Source organism: Silene latifolia, chromosome 9, assembly GCF_048544455.1.
Source record: "Silene latifolia isolate original U9 population chromosome 9, ASM4854445v1, whole genome shotgun sequence".
In the NCBI taxonomy this organism is placed as follows: domain Eukaryota; kingdom Viridiplantae; phylum Streptophyta; class Magnoliopsida; order Caryophyllales; family Caryophyllaceae; genus Silene; species Silene latifolia.
The window spans coordinates 27,142,526-27,154,221 of NC_133534.1; the positions used below are offsets into that span (position 1 = coordinate 27,142,526).

An 11,696-nucleotide genomic window follows, 5' to 3' on the forward strand; every position below is an offset into this window, starting at 1 on the left:
TTTGATGGACAATTTAATCTTCCATGCTCAATTTAATACACTTGTCATCTAATAATTGACCCCGTTCTCTTTCTTTGGTTTTTGTGCCAAGACTAAAGATAAACAATTAATCGTTACGGAGGGAGTAATTCTGAAGCAGTTAGTCTTGCTGAAGACGGGTCGGAGCAAGTGACGGCTAATGCTACTCACAAAAGACAAAACGGATAAGGGGATAAGGTGGGGGCACCCTCATGTGCTTCCCTCTCTCCTCTATTTGGGTCATTTGTGAGAGAAAATGGTATCTGTCACTCCGGAGTGACGAATATGTGCCGTCTTCAATGAGATTTTGGGATTCTAAAGTGAAACGGTAAATCTCCCGTTGAAAATCTACTTCTACTCTTTCAGATTAGTTGGAATAAAGGAAGTAATTAGGATGATATAAATGCTTATGAATACCACATCTAGATTAAGAGCACCTCATGTCATTCATATGTTGCCATGATAAAAGTCCAATCAAACCTTCTTACTATAATACGTACAATACTCCAATTGTACAAGTCAACAATAGAACTACCCTACATCTCATTACTTGTAGGATTATGAAAAAGTGTGTTGAAAAATGTTGGAATATTGGGAAAATGGACAAACTTCAAAGTCTATGCAAACACTTACTGTGATTAGTCTCCTTTCATGTTAATATATTATGCACATTATAATTATGTTATATGATGTACGAGTACCGTATAGCATTCTTACATGAATTCAACTGTATTTTTTTTTGTTATATGCGTCCTATCGACCGATGTACCTCAATTTGGTTAAAACCCACAAAAAAAATGGTTAGTATGTTGTACTGTTGATAATATAGGCTATATAGCTTCCTCAGCTACACTGCTGCTCTGATGCTTCTGACTTCACTCATCCTCTTCAACTATCATCCTTGAGTCTTTGTGCTTCAGTCAAGGTTCTGAATTTCTCCAGAACCTTCCATCCACATCAGCAAGGGTTAGTTTGTTAGAGTGACAGTCTGTCAACAGTTTGTTACAGGCAGTTATTGATATTTTGCATAAATATAGTTGTATATAAACAACAATTGAAAGTTAAGATTTTACTCAATAAAATCACATTTTATTTACTCTCAAGTGTTCTTCAATTTCACTAGAGTAATTTCACTATAAACTGTGGCTGCGTGGACTATTAGACATTGCTTATTAGTTGTTCCCCTATTTCCGAAAAGAAACTGCATAACATGTTCTAGGTGGAAGTGATTGTACATTTGTACCTAGTTAGTACCTATAGTCAATTTGGATTGTGGATATCCACTTTATAATAGCGTGCATTCTTTAAACACGATACAAGAATGGTAAATGTCTAAAGTCTTCTAAACTTGGTATTTAATAAGTCTTCTAGTTGTGGTTCATTGCATTATAAGACGTGATACCCAATTGGTTTTATGATGGAATCTCCTTTGTGTTTGACAAGTGGTCCGTTCCTCCTCCGTTTAGGTGAGTCCGTGACAATTAGCATTAGTTTTCCATGTGCACAAGTGCAGTTTAAGAAGAGATTGTGAGCCATATAGCTCGTTTGTATATAAGTCGAATAAGTGAAAGTTTACATTCTTAGATGTTTTACGTAAATGCGTAAATTTTAAGTGCAGTTATTCCTTAACTCATTAATCAAAGAGTTTAAATCATTATATGAAGATCCTCTTTCTTCAACAGCTCTCCATGCCATTTCCTTCAACTTTTTTGCTCTGTTTCTCATCTCAGGACCTTTTTCTCCCACCATGATTTCTTTCAATGCCTTCTCAATGGCGTCTTGATTGATCAAATCTTCGATAGAGGCCACTCTACTCCACCTCTTAGCTCCAACAGGAACCCCAGTCTTCAAAATCTCAGTCACCAGCTTTTCATTGTAGAATTGCTCGGCAAAAACCGGCCATGTAACCATTGGCACCCCAGCCGAGATCCCTTCTAGAGTCGAGTTCCATCCACAGTGAGTCACGAACGCACCTACCGCTTCATGCATCAAGATCAACACTTGAGGAGCCCACCCTCTTATAATCAGCCCTCTTCCTTTTGTCCTTTGTTCGAACCCTTGTGGCAACCATTCCTCCGCATTTCCATGGTCACGATTTCGAACCACCCAAATGAAATTCTGTCTAGAACCCTCTAGAGCTTTTGCGATCTCGGTCAGCTGAGGAGCTAGATAGTGTGCTATGCTTCCAAAGCAAATGTAAACTACAGAAGCGTGTTTCTTTGAATTAAGCCATTCTAAGCACTCGTGTTCATTTACCTTATCCTGGGTGCCCCTAGTGCAAAGCGAAACTGGGCCCACATGCCATGCCCTTCTTCCCAGTTCTTTCCTGAAAAAGTCAGCATAATCGGGTTCCAACTCGTAAAAGCTATTAACAATCACTCCATAACTCTCAACCTCGGATTCCTTAATCCTCGCTGATCTTCTATTAAATTCATTGTCTTCATCACTCCATTCTTCCTTTGAGACCTGTAATCGTGTCATTTTCACTTCGTGTGGAAGTCGGGGAAGAATAACTGCCTCGTCATCGGACGAGACAGTCTTGAACGGCTTGTGTACCCGTTCAATTTCTTTCGCACAAAGAGCAAAGAAACCGTACCCATGGAACACTATCCTCGGGATGTTAAACTTAGCCGAGGATTCAGTTGCCCATGTGAAGAACATATCTGCCACAAGGCAATCAGGTCGGCTAGCTTCTAAAAACTTCTCAAGCTGCTCTCTTAGCAACTCCCCCGCTTTAAAGAAAAGCGGGATTACTCCAAGAGCCCCCGCTTGCTGGAGGTTCTCGCAACCTTCAGGCAAACCAACTTCCCGTGATGGAAACGTAAATATCTCCAAGTTCATGAGCGGGTTTGGACCTCTTTTGTTATAGGTTTCTATTGTTTTGGTGAAGGTGGGCGCGTTCAGAGGGGTAGTAATGATGGTTGTCTTGACATTTCGAGCGACAAAGAGCTTGGCTATGTCGAGGATCGGGATCATATGGCCGTGTCCTAGATATGGAAAGAAAACTACATGAAGCTGTTGATTTTCAATTCCCATATTCTTTATTGAATTACTAATAAAATGGATCTTTGAATTTTTTTGTGTAATAGACGGACTTGATTTTGCTTTACAATGAGCTGATTTTAATACAAAATAATCCTCAGATATATATAGTCACAGGCTCACAGAGTTATGTTTTTTTTGCTAGTCTTTTTCCCTTTAATATCAAGTTGAGTAAAAGACTTTAAGACTTTTCATAGTAAAACTTGGTAATTTAATGAGCTTTGATTGTATACATATAATTATAGTTGTCTCTAGATGCGAATCCTACCAGTCATTTTCATTCTAGACCATTTCGAGATAAATGCTCCATATAATTTATGTATACCCTAGCACAGTGAAGGACCTTAGTTATGTCGGGAGAAGCATGAGCCAACATTGATCTTTCATAGGTCTATGTAAAATTATCATCTTGTCTCCCTTGATTCAACGATTGAGTAAAATATTCATATACAAAGTCAATAGTCTAAACTCTAAATCTCGGCATTCTTATCATTTATTCCGAGATCTTTCACCGGACAAAGCGTCCAAAATTGGGCATACATGGATGGAAGAGTTAGAGGGTATACGAATATAGTCATAGTTGTTGAAGACAATTTGAAGTTGATGACTTGTGCTATGTTCTTGAATCTTGACTAAGACCTTTAGAAGGTACTATTGCGCCTGCTTAGAAGGAAAATAAATAATGCATATATTGCGTCATTGTTCATGTCATTGTTTTCTACTCTAAATTACTACGGAGTACTAGAGCCGACAAAAGCTGACTCGATTTAAGGAACCTGACCCGAGCCGACGCGATGGAACCAGAAAATTGGGTGAATCGAAACCGAATTGACCCGACCCGAATCGAACTGAACCCGATAACGATAGCAGCCTTATTTTTTTTCCAACCCGACCCGACCCGATTCGTGACCCGATATTGACTCAACCCAATTGTGACCCGATAATGAATTAGCTTAATAAGGGTGTAAAGAAGACTAAATTGACATTTATCTTAATTGTACATAAGATAAAATATACGCTGATAATCTGATCTGGTACTGACCCGATTCGACTTGCCACCCACCGATGACCCGACCCGATGGTGACCCGACTCGTCACTATAACCGATCCGACTCGTCACTGACCCGGCACAACCTAAACCCAATATGACCTGATCCGTATTGACCCAACCCGTAACCGACCCGAGTAACCCGATTACCACCTCTACGGAGTGCTATCCAATCATATTAGGTGTGTATGTCACAATATGGCATGAACATGCGTTCTAGAAACTGATTTCTTTACTTTTTCTGAAGACAACATTTTGCATTACTCCCTCATGCCTTGCCTCATTCACTCATTAATTAGTTTTCTTTAGAATGGTGTACTCGATGGGTTAAAATATTTTGAATATATATAAAACAAATAAATTACTTTTTGTAATGTGTTTGACTTTTGTCTTATTTATTCATACGGATACATCTGTTTTAAGTTTAAAATTAAAAAGAATACATCCGTCTTAAATAAGAATTTGGGTTCGTTGATTATTCTTGTATTCCCTGCATATGACCCACGGAAAGAAGGAAAAGGAAAAGGAAAAGATTGTGTAAAGTAGGCGGAATAATTCTTAAGAAAAAGGTAAATTGCTTTGTTGAATATCTACTTCTACACTTTCAAATTAGCTTAGCATATACGGAGTATTTTTAATATACGTACTTCACTATTTAGAGTCAAATAACAGTTACTCCCGAGTTTTTTTTATATACCCGTGTTCAAAACCTGTATTTAATAATCTATCCTCATACCCTCAAATAGGCCTCGTCCAACAGAAGATATGCAACTCTTTTCATATTCATATGTTGAGCTTCCAACATATCTATCAATCGACCCGGCGTAGCAGTTAGAAACTCAACACCTTAAAAATGAAATGAAATGCATCAAATTGCTTAATTACAGCTCCCATGACAATCGAACCAAAAAAAAAAAAAAAAAAAAGAATCACAGCATTCATTTGAATATAAGCTTCCACTTCTTTTGAGATCGCGGAGGTGAGGTCCTTTAGGAGCAGCTCCATACACGCAAGTGCCCCATACAGTTGCATGTGATCCGAATTTCAGAGATTCCTCTTGTATTTGCACAGCAACTTCTCGAGTAGGAGTCAATATTAATACACTTAGGCCGTCACCATATTCTGCACAATGACACAAAACTTTAACATAGAGAAAATGGCAGCAGAAATGAGACGGAGTAAGTACTGGCCCAATTTTGGCTGAGCAGTACTGACACGAACGAGAGGAGGTAGCATATAAGCCAAAGTCTTCCCAGAGCGGGTATCAGCAATGCCAATCAAATCCATACCTTTTCGGACCAAAACAAATAAATTGGACATTCTACGACAAATTATCAAGTTCATACCAGGAAACTCAGGCCAGCTTCATGAAACATACAGAGAGACCTAGGGTGCCCTTCAACGGTGATATCACGCATCCCTCGATAAGACACAATCTCATCATCCCACATAAATTGAACCGAAGCAAACTCGACATAAAAAAAAGTCTTTGAATGGCACGAAATTCTGAAGCTCCTACACAGGTTGTGATGTACCATTCAAATCATCACCCCTTCTCTACCTCTATCTCTATCTGTACCTCCACCACGACCCCTCCCTCTGCCAAACCCTGCCCTACGAAACCCACCTCATCCCCACTACTAAAGCTTCTCCTACTGCATCAAGGAAAGAAAGAAATCGCTCATATGCGACAAACGGATCGAGTCAGTCATACCATTATCACCCAATGTCTAAAGTTGATGCCTTGGCCCTTTGGCATCTTCAAGAAGTTGATAGTAAATCTCACCTCAATTGCTTCAGAGCTGCTTGAGGCCCTGAAAGAATGAGAAGCAAAATCTGAGGCCCTTAATTTAATTTATGTTGGTAGGAGTAATTGTTAATTAACTATATTAACAATGAAATTTCCAACTATACCGTATACACACACGACACATAAAATCTTACGGGGTTATTCTCAAAAGTTTTAGACTAAATCACGTGCCGTCATTGCTTTGTAAAGTTTTGCTATGCCTAACACTAACAGCATAAGGTCTTCAATCGGATAGTAATAGGAGTGCTATACATACATCTAATTGAATTAGGAAAATAATACAGACACCTAATGGAATTAGGAGCTTATGTATATTATGACTATATATAACGGGGTTATCATCAAACAATTTTACATGTAATTTTGAGAGAACAAATAAACACATACAATATCAACCCAAACAATATGAATAAAATGTTAGAAATAAAAACTCTTTATTGGCTAATGGAGAACCCAAGAATTTTTCCTCAATGATAATAATAACTGTATTAGTCAGTTTGACAACCTTCCTAGGGAATTAATTTGGGAAATACTGTCAAAACTTGCCTGCATCAAGTCTGTGGTTATCTCTAACTTTATCACAAAACATGTTTATGGTACTGATCCCGAAGTTACAAATCCCAAACATTATGCCCTCGTTATTCGCCCTACGCTACTATCCCCTTCCAACGGCCAGTTTTTGTATCCCAATGATAAGAAGCCGGGTTTCTCTAATTGTTTCTTGCCAGATTTGTTTTCTAGAATGTTATCTAGCCCAGAATTTCCGGTCAAAGTCATGGCGACTAGTACTGATTTGATTCTTTGTGAGAGAGATGATCGGAAATTGAACGATCATACGATGTACATCTGCAATCCTAAGACAATGAAGGGGATTACTCTCCCTCGTCCCCCTCGCTGCTACAAGAAATCTTTTAAGGGATTTGCTAGCGTCCCCTATTCTACTAAACAATTCATTGAGTATAGTGTTGTTGTGGTTAATTGTGGTGATGGTCATGGTTATGTGGAGAATGAGTTTGGATTTGAGGCACAAGTATTTTCGTCCCGAATTGGCAAATGGAAAGAGGTGGTCCTGATATTACCCAAGCCTTTTAAGGCATTTTTCCATTCATGTCGCAGCCTTTTCCACGATGGTATACTCTATTTTTATGACAACAAAAATGGAATGATCGCTTTCAGTCCAATAATTAGCAAAGAGAAAGAAAAGGCTGATGATGAGACTCTCTCGATTGCGTGTCGTTCCATTGATTGGCCTTTGGATTGCATTGTGGACGACCAATCATTCGTGACAGTCGACTTGTGCCAAGAAAGGTTGAGGTTGACGCAAAAGAAAGGCATGTCAGTAAACATCTGGGATTTGAAAGACAATGACACTAGTAAATGGGAGGTCAAGGACAAGATTAATTTAGGAGGGTTAACTTCACATGATTCTTCTATTCGCTATATTAGTGATTTTCGAACTCCATGGATTTTGCTTGGATTCAATCCGTTTGATGATGCTGTACTGTATGCATGCATGAACCAGGACCGTATTGTCTCGTGCGACTTGAAAACAAGGCAACTAAAATCCGTCTTTGTGATGCCCGACGAGTCTAAATCACTACTTCTTTCAAGTGGTATGAAATTTTTTGAAGATGTAAGACCCTTCTGGCTTATCTTTTAGTGGCAGGCGCCAATGGCTCACTCCATGTGCTTATTACTTCATATATATGTGTTCAACAAATTCATAAAAGTTTTGCCTGTAATTCTTAATTTTTTTTTTTTGCCTGTAATTCTATGATGCCAAGTTCTAATTCAGTTTTTCTTTTTCTATCTATTTCGTATATTATTATTTGTGGTATTAATTCTACACGCTTGGTTCTTTATTCAATTTACATTATCCAACTCTCCGTCTTAAGGAAATAGTTGTATTATAAGCATACGCATTCAACATTGAATAGTTGAATAGAGATTCTATCACAATCTGTTTGTATTTGCATCACATATTAATCCAAACTAGAAAATCACACTGATCTAGCTACCTGCTCTCTCTCTAAAAGTTCCTCTCTCTAAAAAGAAAACAAAACCCTAACTTTTTGAGCTGCCGCCTCCCCTAGCCACGCACTTCCTCCTCGATTTCTCCCTTCCCTTCGCCGGAGTTAGGCTATTCTCTTGGCCTAACTCCGGCGATCGCCCTAGCCTCTCCTTTTATGTCGGCCGGTATGTTCCGATCAGTCTCCTCTTCGTCTTCGTCGGCCGTTGAGTGTCGGTGGTTTGTCGGCGGTGACGGTCTTCCTCACTGATGATCTGTTCATGGTTGACCTTTTTGTTCCCCTGTCCTGTCGTTGAAGCTCTGCGTGCGACCCGTTTCCCCCTCCCCTGGTTGTTTCCGGTAGGTCGGTCTCGTCCCTCCGTCCTTTGTCCTGTCACCGTCGTTCCCTTTTCCCAGAGGTGATCCCCCCATTCCCCCCACCTCTGGGTTAGCTTGATTGTTTCTTGCCTGTCTGAGTCGTTGAGCATAGCTCATTCGTATGTTCCGTTCTCTTTGTGGTTGAGTTTGGGTCTGATATGGTGATCCCCCCACTCCCCCCACCTATCGATCCCTTGTCTTCTTCCTCTGGTGGCTGTTTTTTTTCTGTTTTGCTTTTGTTGTTTGTGTGGTGGTGGTCCTGGGAGGTGTCGGTTGGTGAAACGAGCATCGTTTATGTTTTGTGTCCGGCGTTACTGGGAGGTTTGTGTGGTTGCTTTTGGCTTGGGTTGTTGTCTGCAGGCCAACGGTCCTGGGGGGGAGCTTTTGTACTGTGTCAGCCGCTTTTGGCATTTCTGAAGTAGTAGATCCTTGGTATGCCGTTTGTGCCTTTTGTGGTTTTAATGGTGTGGCCGTCTTTTTTTTTTCTTTTGTCGGAGATTGATCGTGGATGCCTGGTTCCATTGTGTTGGTTTTGAGGCTGGTTGGGTTGGGTGAAGTCGGGTTCTTTGGAAGTGTCGTTGGTTGGATCGGATGTGGTGGTTTCCGCTTCCATCTGATGTTTCACCTTTCGTGCTGTTTTTTCCTGTTTCTTTCAATAATAAACTCCCTTTGTTTACGGGTGCCCTGTTCCGTAATCTTCTTTGGGGTTTTTAGTAGTAAGATGAGGATCGGGTTTGACAGAAGACGTCGACTTGTGGACTCTACTGTCTGGATTTGGGTTATTAAACTTCCATTGTCCTCCCTCCTTTGTATAGTGGCTTCCTTGGTGTGTTGGCCGCTAGGCCAAAGGGTTCGATTTCTAAGGTGTAGGAGTTTTATCTCCGCCGATGGCAGACTTCGTCGTCTCGTTCATCACTTTGTCTTTCTTCGTTCTTTTCGCAAGAGCGGAAGTACACCTTGTCATGGTCTCTCTAAGGCTTGCTTGCGTCGATGGATTCTGGAAGTCAAGTGTGCTTGGGATGCTGGATCGGTTGTTCATAGCCATTCCTCCGCCCCTTTCCATCCTATCATCGCGGATCTAGTTTATTTTTATGATGTAGCTTTAATTTTAAATATTGTCTATGTATGTTTTAGGCATGGCTTAGTAGTGCTAGATTTAGTAGTTGATGGTCTGGTGCTACCTAGTCGAGTAGCTTATGTTGTTTGTCGAACATTGTAAGTTATTCACCTCCGTTGTCAAAAAAAAAAAAAAATTAATCCAAACTAGCAATAATAACAATCTAAAAGTAGCTTTTAAAGTTTTATGTATTCAAACCCTCCAAAGGCATCAAACATTGAGAGGATGCTAACAACCCACGTGACAAGAAGCATGCTACCTTGCCCATCACAAATTTGGGTTTTGTAGCAAGGAAAAGTAACCTGTTTTGGTTGTAGGAAAGCAAATATACAATGATATAGAGAGGAAGGTGATAGCAGTAAAACTAGGTGTCGTAATATACTAGAATTAACCTATTAAATTAACAATTTATAAACCAAACTCAACTCTACACTATGCAATTAAGAATAGTAGTAAAGGGAAGTAAGGGTCGAACCCAAAATTTAAGACTAAAAACTTGAATTAAGACTAATTAAGATGGACAAAGCACAAGACTATAAACAAACAATGGTTATCAACAATGAACAACAATAGAGAGACATATATGGAGAATTGGCATGGAGAAAACAAGTAACAAAATCAAGGAGATGTGAGTTTTCCTATGAGACAAGGTAACAAACACTTGGTATGCAAGTAACAATTATAAGAGGTGAATACTTGGTATAATCCTACAAGTTCCAACTTTTCTCAAAGCAAGACTCTTTCTTTCCAATTTCATTTACCCAACAACAATCCTCAAGCAATTGATTACCATTATCTAAGCCAACAATGATAATCCTACTTAAACTACAAATTCTAACATTAAACCATGTAGGAATTGTAGCCAAGAGCATGAAGAACAAAACCAAGAGGAAAGTAAATGGGATATCACAAAGATATGTTTAAACCAACAAACCCAATGATACAATCAATTACTACTCACAAAGGTTGATACTTTAAACCAAGATATCAATAATCATGAGGTGCTTCAACAAGTTATCACAAAAGCAAGGAACTTTGCAATAAACAAGCAATAGATGAACATTAAAGAGGCAAGGGTAATTACTTCTCACAACAAAACATTCATCATGACATTCAAACTTAGAATTGAAATAAATGAAAGAGTAGAGATTAAAGAGTCAATACAATGATAAAGATGAAAGCTTGCAATGGATTACACCAAGTAGGGAAGGATTTAGCCTTCCATAATCTTCATAAACCCAACAATAAAGAAAGATTACAACTTGAATGGAAAATTGTCTTCTAAATTATTACAAGATTAAAACCCTCAAAATGAGATTAGATGAGATGATAGGATGGTAGGTGAATGCTTTAGGTCTTCAAACTCTCGGGTATATATATGGCTTCACGAAAACCTAGAAAGATTTCCACTTAAGAAGCCCAAAACGGAGATTAGAAAACCCGTATAGCAGAGCTGCGCAACCACTGTTCTTGCCTGCGCAATAGTGCGCACCTGCGCACCCTGTTTGCGCAGGCTGCGCACAGGCTCGCATTTTTGGGCTTCTATTTTCCACGAGCTAGACCTCTTCAATTGCCTTCATTTCTTCTAATCTTCATTCTTACTTCTCCCAACTGGTTTTCGGGTTACAAGTGATCCTCTCGTGCCTTGTCTTGGCCTTTGAAAAGTGCTTCATTTGCCTCTCGGGTTCCATGCATTAAGATTGAGTGTCCAACCGAGGTAAAGTGCATAAGTTACCACCACATACCCAATTGCCGAATACTAGGGAAAAGCATACTAAAAGACCTATATTAAAAGACACGAGGGTTATAAAATCACCCTCTTAGACCAACACAATACATTACTATCAAACTCCCCCACACGTAGACTTTTGGTAGTCCCGAGCAAAACCCGAAACAAGCAACCATGAAGTCTACAAGAGAGTGTAGGAGTGAATGATCACTCTTCCCTTTCCTCTTCCTTCTTATATCTCCCTCAAAACACAACCACCAATCAAAAGAAAAGAACTTGACTCAAATTTGACACAACTCTTCACTCACTCCCCCGCCTTATGTCTCCCTCAAAACAAGGACATGACACACCCCCAACTCCGACTCATCACGCAACTCCACCCTTCTTATATCACCAAAGTAGAAGTGGTCACTCTTGCCTTATCCCAAGGCAATAGCAAAGTGACCTAAACAATCCTCCAACTCATTCATCTTCCCTTTATATCACCCCCTTATCACTCCAAGCAATGCAAGTCATGCTACTAAGTTGGCCAAACACCAATAAAGA

The 11,696-nt window shown here is 39.6% G+C and overlaps 2 protein-coding genes across 2 annotated transcripts; one reads left to right on the top strand and one right to left on the bottom strand.

Annotated features, from left to right (window-relative positions):
* Positions 1–1,482: 1,482 nt before the first annotated feature.
* On the bottom strand, positions 1,483–3,230 carry LOC141599449 (scopoletin glucosyltransferase-like). The gene has a single exon (XM_074419452.1). It carries the CDS (start codon positions 3,052–3,054, stop codon positions 1,627–1,629), a length of 1,428 nt encoding a protein of 475 aa, XP_074275553.1. The 5' UTR covers positions 3,055–3,230; the 3' UTR covers positions 1,483–1,626.
* A 3,463-nt stretch (positions 3,231–6,693) lies between these two features.
* LOC141600774 (uncharacterized) lies at positions 6,694–7,578 on the top strand. Its single transcript, XM_074421024.1, has one exon. The coding sequence runs from the start codon at positions 6,694–6,696 to the stop codon at positions 7,576–7,578; it is 885 nt and encodes a 294-aa protein (XP_074277125.1).
* The last annotated feature ends 4,118 nt before the right edge of the window (positions 7,579–11,696 follow it).